The 20,764-nt window shown below is 36.0% G+C and overlaps 1 protein-coding gene across 5 annotated transcripts; it reads left to right on the forward strand.

Annotated features, from left to right (window-relative positions):
- Positions 1-1,309: 1,309 nt before the first annotated feature.
- LOC121868882 (prominin-1-like) lies at positions 1,310-20,704 on the forward strand (the record flags this gene model as incomplete). 5 transcript variants are annotated; one of them, XM_042369875.1, is given in 17 exon segments in its annotated part: positions 1,310-1,376; positions 2,944-3,108; positions 4,493-4,614; positions 5,717-5,743; positions 7,328-7,493; positions 8,005-8,176; positions 8,778-8,921; positions 9,386-9,592; positions 10,562-10,670; positions 10,852-10,986; positions 11,203-11,331; positions 11,691-11,876; positions 14,553-14,711; positions 15,429-15,550; positions 19,167-19,217; positions 20,044-20,097; positions 20,653-20,704. In XM_042369875.1, coding segments are annotated over 17 exon segments (2,052 nt in total), but the record flags the coding sequence as incomplete, so codon positions are not given.
- Between the last annotated feature and the right edge of the window lie 60 nt (positions 20,705-20,764).

Here is a 20,764-nt window from a genome sequence, read left to right on the forward strand (position 1 = left end):
TCACGTTGGAGGCGGTAGCTTGATTAATCCCAGCACGGTGTTGGGCGCCTCACCTGTGTTACCTGTGACGGGTAATGAATTGCTACACCAACAGCCTTACTGGTGTTACTGGCTGCCTCATGATGGTGGGGGTGGTTACTGGGGGAGAAAGTGAGTGGTATAGTGTGAGATAAGGGCAGGTATTAGGGCCAGAGGTAAGGACAGGTATGAGGGCCAGAGGTAAGGGCAGGTATTAGGGCCAGAGGTAAGGGCAGATATAAGGGCCAGAGGTAAGGACAGGTATAAGGGCCAGAGGTAAGGGCAGGTATGAGGCTGAGGTGGCAGGTATTAGGGCCAGAGGTAAGGGCAGATATAAGGGCCAGAGGTAAGGACAGGTATAAGGGCCAGAGGTAAGGGCAGGTATGAGGGCCAGAGGTAAGCATGTTTAAAGCTGGCATGAAGTAAGTTCAGAGAATGGAGAGTTCAAGTGAAATCAAGTGACAAGAGAGAAAGCAGACAGTGAGAGTGGGACCCGGTACTGAGAGGGAGAGCGGCCAGCGAGAACGAGAAGAAGGATTGTGATAAAAACTTGAGAGAGAGAGAGAGAGAGAGAGAGAGAGAGAGAGAGAGAGAGAGAGAGAGAGAGAGAGAGAGAGAGAGAGAGAGAGATGGGGGGGGTATACTTTCCTCGCCTCAAACTCTAACCAGGGCTTACACTTTGTATACTCTGATCTGGATTTGTATATATACGGTATACAGTATTTCATGGCAGTAGGCTCGCGGTAGGTGGGTAAGCCGAAGTGATGGGGGAAGCTGCCAGCGCGAACCCACGAGATTTTTGTGTGTACGCTGACGCTGAACCCACCACAGGGCGAGGGTCGTGCCGCTGGCTGCTGATACTCGCCCTGATAACTGTGTAGGAGCGCTGCTAGAGAGAGAGAGAGAGAGAGAGAGAGAGAGAGAGAGAGAGAGAGAGCAGTCGCCTAACTTACTGAGGAACCAACCATCCCCTAGTTAACACCAGCCACCTCTCACTACCTAGCTACCTGTCGGGATTGGGTGGTGGTACTTCGTCAGCATCATCCCTTCCTCCCTGGGTATTGGGGAAGGAAGTTACTTATATATTTCTTAAGTCTTAACCTCAGTATAAAGATCAAATGGTGGTTATTGTTTTTACCATGTCTGTCTGTCTGTTAAATACAAAAGAGGTTAGAGCAAAACTGATGATAATGGGAAGTGGATATAGACCAAGGAAGACTTTAATTTTTATTTATTTATTTGGTTTGAGAGAGACATCCTTGGCTAACATGTATGTGTTGTGTTGTTACAGGAGGTGCAGAATCTACTAGTAAGCAACTACCGGGAATTGCAGAATGTTCTCTTCAATAAACTGGACAGTAAGTTACTCCACACTTTTCATGTATAGCGTCCACCTCCCCCCCAACCCCCTGCCTACATGTATAACGTCCCCCCTGCCAGTACTAATGCTTCTCATTTATCTGGGTGAATGTAAGGGAAATTGAGCCAAGAATTGCAATAACTTTTCGTTCAATTCCATGGTTATTAATTTTAGTGTTTAGTGAGTGTGTATGGTGGGGGGCGGGGGTCCTGGGTGTGCTTATGTGTTTTGAGGGAGTCTGGTTGCATATACCTAAGTCATCATCCATCCATCTTAAAACAAACAAGCTTTAAGATATGCAGATTAGGGACCTGTTTTACATATTATTTTTTTTCTTCTTTTTCCCTCTTTAAAACTTGTTAGCATAAGAGAAATATTGAAACTTTTTAGAATAGGGAAAATGAGAAACTTTAGTCATATAATTAGTGATGGTGGAGATATTAATGAATGAGCTTAAGTGGGGGAAGATTAGGGGAAGGCAGAGACCAGGAAGGAGGGATATTATTAAAAGCCACGGTTCCTGTAGAGACATAAAATTGAGGATGGTTGGGTAAAGACAGCCTGAGTGGAGGGCCATGGTCGCCAACCCTCAGATATGATTGATGAGCAGCTCAGCAGGTATCATTAAGTCTAATTTTTTGCCATTGGTGAAGAGATGATAGTTGAGTTAAATGAGAAAATACCCACATTAAATACAGTTTACACCTGTAATTTTGAGTCTGTAAATTGGTTATTGGTGCTGTAATTACTGTAGTTGGCAGCTCTTGGGGTCTGTGTGTACAAGTCTTATCCAGTACAGTGGTGTCAGGTTAAAATAATACTGTACTCCTATGGTTTAGATTGTTTATTTAATGTGTTTTAATTGCTTTACAAGTTGGTTAGATATTATATATACTGTACAGTAGCTAAAACAACTATCTGTGCATACTTTATGGGAAACAATATGAGACCATGGATGATAAATTTTGGGTATATGAGGGCTGTCACTAGTCACACGTAAAATTTTGGAGCATATCGACCCCCACCTGCACAGATAGTTGTTTTAGCTACTGTACCTGTATAATCCCCTGAGTACTGTACAGAGATGTTGCACCTGAAGGAATTGATCATCATACTTAGTGTTAAGATATTGTACTCATGGGGCTTTCAATGTACTTTACTCAAGGGGTTAAATCCTCATATTGAAAAGTAAAAATAAATGAATGGGCTAATTAATTGGACTCATGGGGTTGCCAGTCTACTCAAGGGGTTGTTAGTCTACTCAAGGGGTTGCCAGTCTACTCAAGGGGTTGTCAGTCTACTCAAGGGGTTGTCAGTCTACTCAAGGGGTTGTCAGTCTACTCAAGGGGTTGTCAGTCTACTCAAGGGGTTGTCAGTCTACTCAAGGGGTTGCCAGTCTACTCAAAGGATTGTCAGTCTACTTAAGGTGTTATCAGTCTACTCAAGGTGTTAAGTCCTCTTATTGAAGGGTTAATGAATTGAAAATACTCATGGGGTTAGAATCTTACTTTAGGGGCTAATAAACTTCTCGTGTATAAAAGAAAAAAAATAATTTGCATTTGCAGGTAGTGGTGAGCTTGTTAAGAGTGAACTGGCGCGAGTAACCAAAGCTGTGGCCATTGACAACCTGACAGCCATTGCCACAAGCTTGTCAGTCATCAAGAAGGACCTCTGGGAAATCAAGAACACAACACTACAACTACAGGACCAGACATCAAATCTACAGAGTGGTGAGTTGTTTGTTCCTTGAGGTTATTATAACAACAGTGGAGATATCAGTCAGAGCAGAAGAGTTATACTGCGGTTGTGATTATGGTTTTAAAGTTAATAGTTCAGGTTGTACTTTTTGGCAGTGAGTTGTAGTCGTGGGTATGGTGTTAAGAGTGTAGTAACAGTAGGTGGTGTTACAGTATGGTGTTAAGATTGTAGTGACAGTAGGTGGTGTTACAGTATGGTGTTAAGATTGTAGTGACAGTAGGTGGTGTTACAGTATGGTGTTAAGATTGTAGTGACAGTAGGTGGTGTTACAGTATGGTGTTAAGATTGTAGTGACAGTAGGTGGTGTTACAGTATGGTGTTAAGATTGTAGTGACAGTAGGTGGTGTTACAGTATGGTGTTAAGATTGTAGTGACAGTAGGTGGTGTTACAGTATGGTGTTAAGATTGTAGTGACAGTAGGTGGTGTTACAGTATGGTGTTAAGATTGTAGTGACAGTAGGTGGTGTTACAGTATGGTGTTAAGATTGTAGTGACAGTAGGTGGTGTTACAGTATGATGCTAAGATTGTAGTGACAGTAGGTGGTGTTACAGTATGGTGTTAAGATTGTAGTGACAGTAGGTGGTGTTACAGTATGGTGTTAAGATTGTAGTGACAGTAGGTGGTGTTACAGTATGGTGTTAAGATTGTAGTGACAGTAGGTGGTGTTACATTATGGTGTTAAGATTGTAGTGACAGTAGGTGGTGTTACATTATGGTGCTAAGAGTGTAGAGACAGTATGTGGTGTTACAGTATGGTGCTAAGATTGTAGTGACAGTAGGTGGTGTTACATTATGGTGCTAAGAGTGTAGTGACAGTAGGTGGTGTTACATTATGGTGCTAAGAGTGTAGAGACAGTATGTGGTGTTACAGTATGGTGCTAAGATTGTAGTGACAGTAGGTGGTGTTACATTATGGTGCTAAGAGTGTAGTGACAGTAGGTGGTGTTACAGTATGGTGCTAAGATTGTAGTGACAGTAGGTGGTGTTACATTATGGTGCTAAGAGTGTAGAGACAGTATGTGGTGTTACAGTATGGTGCTAAGAGTGTAGTGACAGTAGGTGGTGTTACATTATGGTGCTAAGAGTGTAGTGACAGTAGGTGGTGTTACAGTATGGTGCTAAGAGTAAAGAATTTAATGAGACTAATAATTACTGTACTAAATATATTAGATTTTTAGTACTGTGCTAGGTAAAAAGTTTCCTTAAATATACTGTAATGCTTGTATTGTACAACATGTTGAGAATTAGATAGTTTATATTTCATTGAAGAACTAAACATGTATGATTTTTTTTATATACAAAAGTGCCACAAAATGGATAGTGCATCTAATACAGTACATTAACTTTTTTTTCAGGGCTGGGTGATGTCGCTTTCAGGCTGAGGGAGCTTCAAGAGTCATGTAAATCACTGCCTGACTGTCATGAACTCATCACAGAATACGCAGATAAGCTCAAGATAAATAATGACTTTGATCGGGTACGTGCGATGCATGAAGTGATGATGGAATTTGGTCTGGTTACTTCACTATAGGTAAACAGTTTGACTACAAGTTTGTCATGTGTCAAGAGCCTGCAATTTACTAATTCTGATGGAGTGGTTGCAAATAATAAAGAATGGACTTTGTTGAAGATACACTACTCCTTAAAGTACAGTAAATAATTTGCAATTTGCATACGAACAAATAATGCAATCCTGTGAGTAGTCACTGTGCTGAGGAAGTTTGGCAAGAGAATAGTCTTGTTGATTATAGAAACGTGTCTTCCATTAAAGGCATGGATGGGAAATTGTCACAAGTTTGAGATCAATGTTGCATCCTCTAAGCATTAAGTGAACATGGAATCACACGGAAAATAAATCAAACCTTTGGTTTACTCCATTTTTGCACAAAAGGCCTCTTGGCATACAGTTTATGTTTGTTTATTTGGTTTCAACCTACAAATTATCATTATGAAAACATGAGCCTAAAACTTGCAGTTAGCCGTGTCATTTTGTGAAATTGGCTTCAGTTTAATAAAAGTTTGAACACTAACACAATACTACTGAGTAGACAGCAGTGTGTCAAAATACTGTACTATTTTACGTGACATGGAGTCTTTCAGTAGTATTTTCTTTGGAATTAGCTGTACGTAACTGTCTAGTGCAGAGATATGCAATCCACAGCTCTTTCCATACTAACCCTGTTGAAAGTTTTGTATCATGTCATCTCCTCTCCCAGATTAAGACAGAGAATGATGTAGACTGTTGACGTTGCATATCTCTAGTCTGTTGACACTAATGAGACAAATCTTAATGATAATGTTAATTGATATGGGCTAAGGCTTTTATAACACCAGTGTGAGCTGAACTTCTGTATTAGTTTTAAATATGGATGGATGGTAATGGACAATGGACATGTCACCACCATACCTTTGTTGACATTTAGTTTTCATCCATATTATTGTAAAACATTAAATATTAATTACTCTTATCAGTTTGACTCATAGTGTAATTGTTTTGATAAATGGGAGGAAGAAGTTTAGCAGCACTGTAGAGGTTGACCAGGGTAATGGCACTAACTCGTGTGGTTCCTTCCTCACAGTATCTGGAGACCGATGTTTTGCCTCAGGTAACTTGGAAAGCATGTAATGTAACCATAATAATTACTGTATTAGACAAATGAAGAGAATGCTGCTTCTTGATACACATTATTTTATTTCAGTTTGATACTTTGATACTTTGCTTTGTGCTTGGTAAATATTTTTTATGATGCATGAACCGTGATATGTTTCGCACGATCCATTTGCATGTTGACCTTCAGAATATATATAGATAGTGTTTTCAAGCCTTTGTCTACAGTATACTACTAACCTCTCTTTTGTTATCTATAAACCCTTTTTTAATTAAAAAATAATTGAGATTTCAAAGACAAATTTTTTTTGTTAATGGTCACATAGCATGTTGGAATTTGTTACGGTATGTTTTTTTTTATGAAGAAAAACAGAAAGAGAAAGAGATGAAACTTTTTTCTTTCATTTCTCAAACTAGTATTCCTACAGTTATTGTACATAAGAAGTTACTGTATTTTTTGACATGTAGGATCTCTTCAGTTAACTCTTGTGCTCTGATAGTCACTGGAGAATTTCCACTGTGTTTGAATGCTTTACTGTTATTTGAATAATTTTTTAAGCTAATGTTCTTCAAAATGAAGAATTATGGAAAAGACCAATTTGTAACTCACCAAAATTCTTAGCTTTTTTGCCTAGACAGTACAGTATATACTGTAGCAGTAGGGATATGATGATGATGTCAGCTTCACCAGGGTCTACTGATATTCTTTTTTACCAGTAGATATATTAATGTTTTTGGAGGTTCAGGACAAGATGTTCGTGAGTCTTCCTTAGTCAGTTAAATTACAGGCTGTGTGTACAGTCAGCTTGATAGATCCATTAACAACATTTACGAAGTATTTGTTGAATGACCTTCCTGGACCTCAGTGTACTGTATCCATCAGCTGTGTGTGCGTGTGTGTACGAAGTTAGATATTATGAAGAGAGTTGCTTGAACAAGTTTGCAATATAGGAGGAAAGTAGGAAGTAACAGAAGTGATGGGAAATGGTCTAAGATAAACAAATGAAAATTGGAAAAATATGAAGACAGACAAGAGGAATCAGCAAATAAAGAGAGAGAGAAGAAGAGTACATTAGGAGCAGAACATAGATGTGGGTTTGTGAATATTGTACTGTACTGTACTATATGACAAACTAGCAAGTGTGCTGGATTGTAGACTAAACACAGGCAAGAACCAGCATTATGGGGGAATACACACATGTCTCCCATGGTCGTGCTTCAGTGAGAGATATTAATCACCTCCCGCACCACCAGAAGATGACCAGAGAGCCAGGAGACGGCCAGTTCTGCATATCAACCTAGATATTGACTTAACTTATACAGTAGTGCCTTGGATTTAATTAAGCTGTTCTGTTGCTGTTAATTAGTAAAAATGATCAAGTTATATACATATATACTTTTTTCTGGTAATAATAATAATAATAATGATAATGAAAATGACTTGTTAGCGTATAATTAAATAAAAATATAGATATGGGTTGAGAGAGACAGTTAATCAGAAGAAATAAGATGTAGGATTACATGTTATGGTGTTACGATGTTTCCTATCAACTTACTTATTATTATTTTTATTTATTTTCAGCTTCCGAATGTTGAATCAAAGCTTGACGAAGTAACCGCTCTCATAGAAAACGATATAGAGATTGTGGTGAAGCGAGGAAAGCGAGCGTTTGATTCAATCGCGACAGAGATCCAAAACAAAGTTCAAAGTTCAATACCCGAAATCAAGGAGAAGATATTAGATGCAGGTGAGGAGTTGTGGACACTTTATCCTGTTTTTATTTGTGTTTATTAGTAGTGATTGAAAGAAAAGAACTGAGTGCAAGTTTCAGTTGATTTTTTTAATTTTTCATTGTGAAAACAGTATTATTAAATTATCAAGTAATAAAAACTATCCGTGATATGTCAAAATTAAAAGCAAAATAAAATGACATTTTTACTTTGTTCAATCTAATATACAGTATACAGTACAGTATACTGTACTGTATGAAATTATATATCTATTTTCATTACTTTTCTGTTTGTGTTGGGTGGATCAAGGAGTACAGAAACCTTCACGGGGACGAGAAATACTAGAGTAGGTTTTTTATAGTACTACAGTAAGGGACAAATAAACAGTAGTCCATAATACTCTTGTCCAGGTTTTGTCGGCAAGAGTAAGTCTGGAGAAATACTGTAATACAAACTTTGATCAGAACTGTTCACTTATCATTGAAGAAATCAGTACCTGTATTATATATTGTATTTCACTGCTTACAGGAGGTCAGCTGGAGGACGCAGCTGAGAAAATTCACCGAATACTGCAGCCAATTGATCTTAGTGAGTCTCAGAATCCTGACTCTTACCCAAGGGAATCCAATGTCTATCTGAGGAAGATAAACACATACTTAAGAATCATGCAGGATGGGATAAATGAATATGCTATGTACAGGTGGGTGACTGGTCTTTAATTATGATGCATTGTTTTCCCCTGACTAGTGTAGCTGTTGAATATTCTCCCCTTTAAGTAACTATGGCTGAAAATAGCTGATCAACACTAGAAGACTGTCATTTATAACCATAGATGATGTAGGTACTTTAGACTTAGCTGGCCATGGGATCAAACTGTTGTCTTAACCAAATTGAATTAAAAAATGCATGTGATCAGGCTTGCACTTGTGTCAGCTGTTACATCTACAGGGGGGTCCCCGGGCTACGAATGGGTTCCGTTCCTGAGGACGTTCTTAAGTTGGAAATGTACATAAGTCGGAACACATGCAACGTACATACAGTACCATACTTACAGAACAATGTTTAAAATCCCACTATATCATAGCCAAAGTCCTTATATACACCTAAAATCACTTAATTTAAGAGAATGACAAAATATAGTTTATGAAAATATAAAATAAGTCATCACGTACATAGAATACTTACTGTAAATTTAAAGCTTAACCCAGTTCGTATTGTTGGGCGTCCGTAAGATGGACGTTCGTATTGGGGACCTCTGTGAGCTCATGCTGTTTATTACGAAAGTAAATTATTTTTTTCAGATCCTGGGGCTTCATGGGCCTCTGCATATTGCTGCTAGTGATAACACTCTGCTTCACCTTGGGTGTTGTTATTGGCTGCTGTGGTCGCCGGCCTGATGGAGCCTCTTCATGCCACAAGGCTGCCGGTGCCTCTTGGCTCATGTGGTGAGTATGACGAATGTGAGACTAAGAGATAAAAAGTGAGAGGGCAGTCGTGATGGTAATAAAATAATAAATATAATTTCAACCATATCTATAATCTTATTCTCCAAATACAATGATGGTTATAACTGCCAGCCTGTAAAGTTTCTCCTCAATCTTCTTTTCATTTATTATGTCCCTTTAAATAACTGAAAGTGTTGTGGTGTGTTGAGTTGTAGGAAGGTTAGAGTGATGATTTACTGTACTACTGTAGCTTCCATGGTAAAACAATTGACAGCTAATTATTATTTTTTTCTTTATTGTATATGGTAAATTGTCTGGACATAGATGTAAGAATTTCTTTATTTATGTATACTGTACAAAGATTAGAATTTCCACTCACTTTGAAAACAGTTGTATAGTATTCAAGAAACAAAGATACTGCTTATTATTTCTTTCTCAATCAGACTTTATTCTCCCTCTTCCAGTGGTGTTGGGTTGACATTCCTCTTCTCTGCGGTGATCATGGCGTGTACTACTGCACTGTTTGTCGTGGGCAGTGCCAGTGAGATTCTGGTGTGTGACCCACTCAGTGACCCAACACACTCTGAAGTTTTATCAGTGGCTGCTGATCTATATAACTTCAATGACTATTATCCATCTGGTGAGGCACCAAGATTGACTGAAATGATAAGGTGAGTAAATACAGTTTACTGTATTAGGTTCTTGGTTCTTATAAAGATTGTTTCTCATCCAGCCAACACTCACTTGGCAGTAATCTTAATGTTTCCTACCTGTGAATGTGGTAGTTTTCTAAAGCAGTATATATTTCCTTTTTTATCTAATAAAAATATAGATTTCAGGAAGTTTTGGGTAAATAACAGATGCACTACAGAATAAGAAAGAAGGCATAAATACACACACTAATATATATATATATATATATATATATATATATATATATATATATATATATATATATATATATATATATATATATATATATATATATATATATATATATATATATATATATATATATATATATATATATATATATATATATATATATATATATATATATATATATATATATATATATATATATATATATATATATATCTTGATAAAATCACACGGAAAATGGAAACAACGAGTACCTTAGCTTTATTTTATTCAAGACATCTTCTGTGATTTTATCAAGATTTATCTTATCCACGTTTTCATTGTGATTTACATGAATATATATATATATATATATATATATATATATATATATATATATATATATATATATATATATATATATATATATATACTGGAATAAACTGTTACATAATATCCATTTTGTGTGTAATACAATGTTGAGTTTTGTAACACAACAAACACATTTAATATTGTTCAAGAAATCATGCAAATAATGTCTACTGAATATGGTAAAATTCTGCAATAAACTTTTAGGAACAAAAACTACCTAGAGTATAGCATCCACAATTTTTGTAACCCTTTAACTAACTTTTTCTTTCAATTTCTTGTTTCCTGTTATAATTGGTTTTATAATATAGAGTTTATAAATAGTGTTGTAATGGAATGCCTAACATTGTTCATTATTACATTACCATATAATGAATCCTGATAACAAACAACTTTTTGTCTCCCCACAGTAAGTGTCACAAGAATCAGTCTCTCTACTCAGTGTTGAGTCTGGACCACATAGACAGCATCCTAGCAGAACTCCAGGACTATAAGAAACGACTTAATCTTGATGAAAAGGTTTGTACAGCTCACTGTAATTAATATTTAACTGGACTAAATTCTTTAATTATGAATCTTGATTGAGCTGAATGATGTACACACTGTGCCCTTCACACTCTAGTTGTGGTACATACTTCTGTAGCACATGTTCTTCAACTCCATCTTTAACCTGTATTTGCTGTACACCTTCTCCTTTCAGATTGAACAACTGATGAACGAAATTCGTGTTGATACAAATGTTGAGATCTTGTCAAGGGATGCCAAAGAACAGCTGTGGGAGCTGGCCAACTCCTCAGTTGCTGACAAGGACACATGGGACTACTATACTGATATTGTAAGGATCAGTAGATTAAGTTATCAAGCAATTTTTATGAACAGAATGACTTGCTTGTTTGTAATAAGTTATATTTTAGATTTTGTTGAGTTCTTAATATAGTTTGACATGAAGAATTACAGTGGAAATTTGTTATGGAATCACATGCATGAAAAATGGCCATAGAATGGTGATGGTGATGATATTCAATTTAATATATATGACATTGTTTTACAGTTAGAAAAGAAAGTTCTTACAATTGACTTGATGGAGTTAGCAGCCTTACTGAACCAGACAGCTGACCAGTTGCCAAATGGATATCACCAAGTGTCTTTCAAGCTTAAAAATGATGCCCTTTTCTTAGAGGTAATATTTACATCATTGAAGCTACGTACTTGTAATACTTTTATGTTGTATAAATGTTAATTTACAACTTCTGTACCTCCAACACATATTTTTTCTTTTGAAATTGATCATTTAGTAAATTACAATATTCTTTTGCTCTTCATGATTAATTGGCCATGACAATGGTCATACTAGTCTATTTATTTTTTCTTTCCTCTTTTATCAGTATTATTTAAGGCTATTTATTGTCTCCAGTACTGTAAGACTCAGAGTTACATTATGAAGTTGATAAAACCAAAAATTGCTTCTTAGTGATTAAATTACAGGACTAGTAAATCTTTCATGAGAAAGATTCATATATTTATTTTATGCACTGTCAGGGCTTGCAACGATGGGTGACATCAATTGGTTCACTGACGAAGAATCTAAAGAAAACTACTGCACGACTCAACGAGCACCTGAAATTCAACAAGACAAGCTTACGTGAAGCTATTGGAGATCTCATCAACCAAGCTGAGTTCGCACAATACTACCTTCGCGTTAATGGCTCTCGGGAAGTGACCCAGGTAAAACTCTCTCTCTCTTTCTCTCTCACTCTCTCCTCTCTTCTCTCCTCTCCTCTCAGTAAAGAACATCATTTTTCTTTCCTGGTGTGCTGACTGCCGTGTTATATATATTCTACTATGGTGTTCCAGGATGAGGAATAATACAAATGAATTAGACAAAAGAATGAGAGGATGTTTGGTCTTGGGCACCATTCAGTATAGGGGGAAGTCATAAGTGAAAAGAAAAAAAGGTAAAGAGATTTGTGACTTTTGAATCTATGATACAGATATTTTTCTTATCTTTGTCTTCAGCTTTTCTTCTTTTTTCCCCTTCTCCATTAATATGTCTGACATAGTATTATTTTCCACAATGTTTTTGTTCACAAATTATGTTGGGATTGCAGTTTGTAATATGTGCATGTTTCACAAATTATTAATATACCTTAAATACTGGTACTTTGAGTCTATCTATATTAGAGGAAAAGATGTCCAAGGTTAATCTTCTGTCATGGAAAGCAGCAAACAAGACTTCAAGCATCAAATTACCTTCACTAGCTATAGAACTTAAGCAGGATAGATCTTTGTTTAATAGACTGCTAATCATCGCAAGATTCCATGATGAATTCAATCTACAAAAGGTTAACATGTATGAATTCATTTGCTTGCCAGGATCTCTCTTCTCCCCAGATGGTTCTGTCCTTGTTTACCAAGACAAAATCAAGCTCATGGGTCTCCTTGAAGCAGCTCCAAAAAGTGAAGTGTGTACAGTACTGATGTTGAAAGCATCGCAGATCCACAAAAGGAACCATGTCATAAGACTCATCATTGATGGCACGGCAATAGTTCACGAATTGTCAACTTTGTCTGTCAAAAATGTGCAGAGTTTGCAGACCACTTCATCAACACATTATCAGCGAGGGCAAAAAGTTATGATGCTTTACACCTTGTCTTTGATCATTATGACATAGGCCACTCGCTAAAACAAAGAACAAGAAACTGGTACTATGGCAAAGAAGCAAATGCATACAGCTATGAAATAAGAGATTCAACACAGATTAAAGTCTCACTCAAGAAATTACTCAGCAACGACAAGACAAAATCATCATTGGCCACCTGCCTAGGAAACAAAGCATTGCTTCTGTTCCACTCAAGCAAAACCTCATTTGTGCTATCAACAAAGGACGGTGTTCAGTCAAATGGTGAAAATGTTGAACAGTTAAAAAGTAACCATGAGGAAGCAGATGCTCTGCTCATCATTCATGCCATATATGCATCACAGAAAGGCAGCACTCTACATATCATATCACCAGACACTGATGTATTTGTTCTAGGCATATCAAAGCAGCCTCAACTTGGAGAAAATGCAAGTATGATAACAGGAACTGTTAAGTGACAACACATTGTTTCTTTCAAATCCATATATGATACTATTGGGCCAGACATTACAGAGAGCATTTCAGGTTTTTATGCCTTCACAGGATCTGACTGCACAGGAAAATTTGCTGTCAAAGGAAAGAAAACATGTTGGAGCACTTTGATGAAATCTAACACAAAGGTCCTAAATGCATTCAAGATGCTGAGTTGGCCAAATGCCCCTCCTGCAGTCATATGTATGTTGGTCTAGATGAATTTGTATGTAAGCTCTACTGTCCATGAATGACTTTCACTGAACTGTCAGAACTTAGATGGCATTTTTTCAAGAAAATGTAGGCAGAGGCTGAAAAACTACCACCGACTGCAGCAACTCAAAAGTATCATATATTGAGAGCAAGGTATCAAGCCCTTTTGTGGTCTTTTGATGCAGACAGTGAGATGCTTTTCACCATTGGAGCATGGCTGGAAGATTGAAAATGACTGTTTCATATCAGTAATATCAGACCTGTCACCAGCTCCAGAAGCTATCACAGAGCTTGTTAAGTGTGGATGTTGCATCAGCAAATGTGGGTCATTGTTCATGCAGAATGAGTAACATGGCATGCACTGAGATGTGTAACTGTCAGCAAATGATGAAAAATGTCGAAACAAGACGAAGGAATTTGTGTTTTACACAGAAGAATCTGATGATGAGGACTGAAGCAATGTCATAAATAATAGCTTATGACTTGTATACACATGATGTATAATACAGTACTATAAATTAATAATAAATATAAAATGGATGTTCTAAGCTTGTCAGATAATGGTATCATGTACAGTAAATGTTTAATTTCTAGTATTTGTCTTAAGCAGTCATTTTTACTTACTGCATTCTCTTCTTTGCCAGGGACAGGATGGCATATATGAGCAGCCGTGTTTGTAACACTTAAGATATTATAACAGTATTCATAATATATTATGTTAAATTGTGATCGTATAATGCAACATTTTCATATGTTATTAATCATGTTTTAAGTTACTTAGGAATTAATGGTACAGTATTACATTTGTGGTTGATTACTCCACTCTTTGATAAAACTTTTTTGATGGCATAAAATTTATAATAAACCGTTGAGAAAAAATGACACCATAGTTTTTCTTATTCTACATGTTATAAGGATTAATATGATGTATGGTGTCAAAAATTAACATGGAATTTTTACAGGATTACATAAGCTCCTATACTATGTATGCTACTTCTATATTTATCACTTTTATTTCATCATCATATTTCCAGATATCTTGTCTTTAATTTTTCTCACGCTTTACACTTTCTTACAGCTTGTAGCCAGATTCTCAGAAGATTTTCTGGCAGACGTAGACGAATATGTGTGGCACGTGGAATTAGCGGTGGAAAATGACGTTGGTCGGTGTGGACCCGTGTCAACAATATACAATGCCTCCACATCTGCAGTGTGCAAAGACATCATGTATCCTTTTGTGAGTAGCTCTCATGTGTCATCACCATGTTTTTGTAATGACATTTTTATATACACCCTGTACTTATATACAGTACACTGGAGATGATGGGACCAAGGTTCTTACAATTTCATTAATTTTTCTAACTTACCGAAGACCAGTTAAAGATTTATCCTTTAAGTCTGAATAAAATTTCTTGGCATGATGAAAAAATTACCTAAAATTTTCAAAATCTTGTTATGATAGATATAGACATTATTTTCTAACATAATGTCCAAACGTCTCATGGAAAATATAATTCAATTTGTCACCCTAATTACCTGCCTCCATTAATTTTTCAAAGCTGATTTTGGTGAATTTCTGTTAGTCCGGATGAGCATAATAAAGTACAGTACTACTTAAAACACATATGTACAGTATTCAATTCTGAGAGAAAATGTTTTGGCCCATAGCTTTGATTTTTTTTCAAAAGTGTCAACACGGGGGAAGCTTAACCTGCTGCTTAAGGACCTGGTGTGAAAAGGATGGTAACTTGTCTTTGTGACTCGTGGAGAATATTCTTTTCATTTTAGTACTCTAATTACTGGCCTCCCATAATTTTGTTTTTTTAGAATTCAGAATGTACTGGTAATGTATGGAATTAATTAATGATGGCTGAACAGCATTTAGCCTTGTTCTTACTCTCTATGTCTTGTTGTATGACTGATTGAAAATAATCACTTCATAATTTTCCTTCAGAATGGCTTTTGGGCGAGTGTGGGCTGGGTGTTCTTCTTCTTCCTGCCGGCGATGGTTCTGGCTGTTCAGTTATCATCTTTGTACCGGAAGACTGAACCATATCCAGGACCTCTCAATGAATCGTAAGTTAATTGACCATTGGCCTTGTTTTGGTATAAGCATCCTTGGTTTGTTGCCTGTATGGGGTCAAGACTTTGCAGCATCCTTGATATTAATCACAGTAATTACAGTGCTAGTGTTTGATGATCAGTAAAGCTACTAACCCAGACTTTCTGCAACTGTCTCATTTTTATAAAGAGCGGATAACATTAATTAAAATTCCATTTAGTCATTTTTTGTGCTGTAAATTTATGTAAAAAACTGAAGAAAAAAATCAAGGGTGTATCATAACTCCATTGTTAACAGTATATTTGTGGCTGTTTAAAAAGAAATAAATTTTATTTTATTTTAAGAAACATGTAGAATAGGCATTATTCCCTGCAAAAATTGATACCTTTTTATATTAGTAATTGTTGGATTTGTTTTTCGATGTAACATCCAAGACAGACATAGTAATCACAACATGAATATCCTGACATTTTCTGGTTGTGGATTGGATTAAATTAGTAATGGCTACATCTTAGGAGTGAGACCGCCAAGCATGTCCCCACCCAGAGCGGTGACACTGGGTTGATTTATGAGTAACAGCATGTGTGAGTGAAATAGACACAAGACAATGTGATGTAATGATTACTTCTAAATTAAGAACCCATTTTAATTCCAAAGTGTGGGACAGTATATATCAAGTGCCACTAAAAAAGCTCAGGCTCTCAATTGGCTCACCATGTCAATATTGTTATTATTAGCCACTCGGTATCTGTATTTTTCTGATTAAATAAACTATTTCAATATCAGTATCAATATCAAAGTTCAGAACTAGTACTTAATTGAAGATTATAATTTGAATTTACATAATAACAAATATGAAAATCATCCAGATTTTAAGGCCCTTCAAAGATTATATAACTATACAGTATAGTATATTATATGTAGGTACAGTATTGAGAAAGTCATGCTACCACACCAAAACATTAATAACGATATGTTGTTGACTTTACTGTTTAGATGAGGTGCCTCGCTTCTCTGCCACTCTTGTGTAAGGTGGATCTAGGGTTGTAGAAATCACCAAAAAATTACACTATAGTGAAGATTGAGACAAGATGAGTGTAGAGTGACAGGAAATGGTTAAAAATGAATAGAAATACCCACACGTATATACTGTACACTGTGACCATATTATAGAAGGTAACAAGTGATTTTAAGAAAGAACTAATGAATATTGGCTAAAGTTCTGTTGGGTTTACATTCATGTCTTTGGAAATTCACTGATATTTAAATTACAAATCTGTCACATAGATACAAGGTATGAGCTATTAAAGATTTTCATGCTATTAGTAGATCTGCCAGTTATCGGTACTGATGAAAAGATAAACCTTCTAATGCAGTTATTTTCCTTCCCCTGAAAAACAACATTAATTAGTACTTGCTATAGTCTCCCAAAGACCAAGTTTATATGAGGCGTTACTGGTTGCATAAATCCCTTGGTGATACCGTTAACTCCATTGTTTCATGTTACTTGACCGCTAATCATGCAGTATGAGTAATGACAATTCTGTCAAGTCGTACTGTGTGAATAATGACCCCTCTTTTAATAATGATGTATGAGTAACAACTATTTCTCTAATCATGCTGTAGAGTAACAGCAGTTCTTCTAATCATGCTGTAGAGTAACAACAGTTCTTCTAATCATGCTGTAGAGTAACAGCAGTTCTTCTAATCATGCTGTAGAGTAACAGCAGTTCTTCTAATCATGCTGTAGAGTAACAACAGTTCCTCTAATCATGCTGTATGAGTATTGGTGATTCTTATCCCATCAGTTTCTTGAATGTATTCCCAAGCCTCTTAGACTTAGTCTTGTAGACCTTTCCCAGCCTTCATCCTTTCCCTGTACAACATAGATTCTCCTCCTCTACTAGACTCTATTCTACACATTTAATTTTTCTACACAAACAAATACATGCTGCAATACATTTCAATAATTTAATTCATCCTTCTTGCAGAATACAATACAGCACAGTACAGTACAGGGCAATTCTTTCCTTTCCTGTCAACACTTCCTTCCAAATTGTAACCAGCTAGCCAAAAGTAGTGACAGTATTACACGGAGAGAGGGTTATGGTCAGACAAAAATTGGTAGAGTCCATTAAATTTTTTGTGCGCTGTGCTTAATTTTGTATCATACATAAGAACAGTAACCTTATACCTAGTGTATTTTGTGAGATGTGGCAACTCTGTGGAATGCTTATATAGCATCCTTAATCTGGCTACTATTGTGAGGTTCCTTAGGGCCATTCCAAGATGTAAACAAACACAGAGTTGCCATATTTCACAAAATGGACCAGCCACTGTACCAGGTATAAGTGGAGGTAGCTGTACATGCACAAATTTCTCCTTCAAATTACTGTACTTTGATTACAATGTAAACACATTTGAGAGAATTACTCAGTAACAAGAAATCTCTCATTATGTTTTTTTTGTATAATGATACATTTATGTTTCAACAAAGTTTTGAATTTTTTAAATAGATTTTTGAACATGACATAAATCTCTACCATAAACATTAGTTATAGTACCAGCATGCTCACATTTGGAGCCCAAAAATTATTAGCAGCTGTGACAGTGAGAAAATCAAATTTTTTGATAACAGGTTGACTTTTGTGTAATTATTGTAGAAAAGCTAATGTCATATAATTTGTATAACCTCCTGATGCATAGTGTTGCATGCTTTATTGATGCGTATGGACTGAGGTAGAGCCTCCTTCAATCTGATAGGTCACGCTTATACTTCATTAATAAGAATCTCTTCAATCTGATAGGTCACGCTTATACTTCATTAATAAGAATCTCTTCAATCTGATAATTCACTTTGACTCCATCACTTAGAATTTTCCTCAGACAGATAATTCACTCTGTCTTCCTATAGTAACTCTATCTGCATACTCAAACTCACCATGATAGCCCTTGGTGGACTGTAAGAGTACTGTACTTTGGTGAAAGGCTTTAAAAACATGGCTATAAATATCTACTAGTTGAGGAACATAGCAGAAAGAAGGAGACTCCACTTAAGGCCACACTAGTAGAAGAGAGAAAGTGGCATGAAAGAACACACACACACAAAATACAACCAAACACAGCATAAGCATCTCACCCGTGTATTTCAAATCAAAATTGTTCTTGGATAATTCAGTATTTTGCCGGTATTTACTAATTAAATGAATCAGTATGATGCTATAGGGAAAAGAGCCACTCTATATATATGTATATATATATATATATATATATATATATATATATATATATATATATATATATATATATATATATATATATATATATATATATATATATATATATATATATATAGTGTATATAGCAAGCAAACTGTGTACTTTGATTCAGTGATGTTACTTAAAGATATTCTCAGAGACCTGGTCACCTGGTCACCATGAATGTAAAGTTGATAATTGATCTTTACTTCTTGGCTGTTTGTGTTTGCTGTCTTGGTGGAGTTCTTTCATGTTATAAATGATTGTTATTATTTTATTTTTTATTAAATTTTTGGGGGTTAGTAATTTATGTCATTTGTTTTATGTTATAGCAAAGTTATAGCAAATTAATATAAAGATATTTATTTGACAGCGAATACATGTATGATGCATATGATGAGAGGAACAGCTTTCCTATGTCCAAGTGAGTATGTCAGTGTCCAGATAGGAACTAATGTGTGTTGTTTTGGTGGATGTATTATTGTCTGTCTTATAAAAGTAGGTAATCTCGTAGTACACATTCTCAACATTGCATTTGCTCTATCTACACAATTTGTAGGGTAATTTGGGCTATGTAACCCTTTTTTGTAGTGTAGTAAATTGTACAGTAAGAGAGTCCCCTTAAAGTTCATTCATATAAGCATCATACAGTAGCTTCAGTTTAAGAATCCTCTGGTTATGGGCAACTAGCTAACTCTAGTAACTCAATGTTTAGAGTGTCACATCTTAGGGTTTAACATGTTATTTTATTTTATTTATTTATTTTATTTTATTTTACATTTCTTGGTCAATAGTTAGACTGTACAGGAATAAACTGTTTCTACAACCTTCTTTTTTTCTGAAATCTGATGTTCTACCCCTTCGTCAAAAGTGCTTAAAATAATATTGTTACTAAATACAATGTGCAAATACTAACCTTAACCTCCTGGGCTTATATCACAATACTGAAAATAAGTTGGTTAAATATGGTTGAGGTTTACAGTTTCACAACTCATGGCTGCTGGATAATTAATTCAATGAGTGGAACCAAAAAAGCATGTTAAGAAGCAACACTGTCGATATTGTGTGGCTGAGGCTATAAAACACTTGCTCTCATTAGCTGATGATGGTGGAGGAAGCGGTGATGGAGTTCGCCATGTTTTACAGTGATCTTTCTTCTCTTAAAAGTGGTTATGGTTGTCACTTACATTTTTGTAGTTTGTGGCATGAGACGATTGCTCTTGTTAATAGGGTACAAACTCTCTCACCAGCCAAGAGTCCATGTATGACGCATATGCTGAGAGGGACAACATCCCACTCACTACGTAAGTAATGTGGTGTGAGTGATGCATGTTGCCACTGATGCCTTCGTGCTAACTAATCATTCCTCCCCATCCACCCCTCTCTAATACTGCCAATAATAATGCTCCTCACTTGAATGCCCCCCTCTCTCCCTTACATATGTCTAAACAGGATGATAATATCTTGCAAGTATTACATAAGACAGAATCCTAGAACAGCGGTCTGGTTTGGTGTGGTCTTTTCCACATGCCGCATTATTGTGCTCTTGGTTTAGTGTTGTGTTGGAGGTTGTTATGGATGATCAAAATGGAAATACTTAACCATGATTGTTTATTTCTGAAGACGTGTGTGGCCAAGTTATATTAATTTTTGCGTTGTATACATACCCAGAACACTTGGAGTTGCTAAGCTAATACCCTTATGGTTTCATGTTGTGCATTTTGAACTAGATGCATTTGACATGAGTTTGTATACAGTAATAAGTAGTTTCTTATAGTAGTTTTGTGATTTATCTATTCATGTGCTAGCTTGATGTGCTTGACTTTATAATTAATTTTTTTCTCTTCAATTATCAAAAGTAAAACAGTGGAAAGACGTCCCATACTGGTCAGGTGATTAATCGCTTTCCATATTGTTGTGAATCATGCCAACACTGACTTAGCTGTTAGTGTTCACTCTCAGTATATGTAG

The sequence above is a fragment of the Homarus americanus genome, unplaced genomic scaffold, assembly GCF_018991925.1.
Source record: "Homarus americanus isolate GMGI-L3 unplaced genomic scaffold, GMGI_Hamer_2.0 scaffold27555, whole genome shotgun sequence".
In the NCBI taxonomy this organism is placed as follows: Eukaryota; Metazoa; Arthropoda; class Malacostraca; order Decapoda; family Nephropidae; genus Homarus; species Homarus americanus.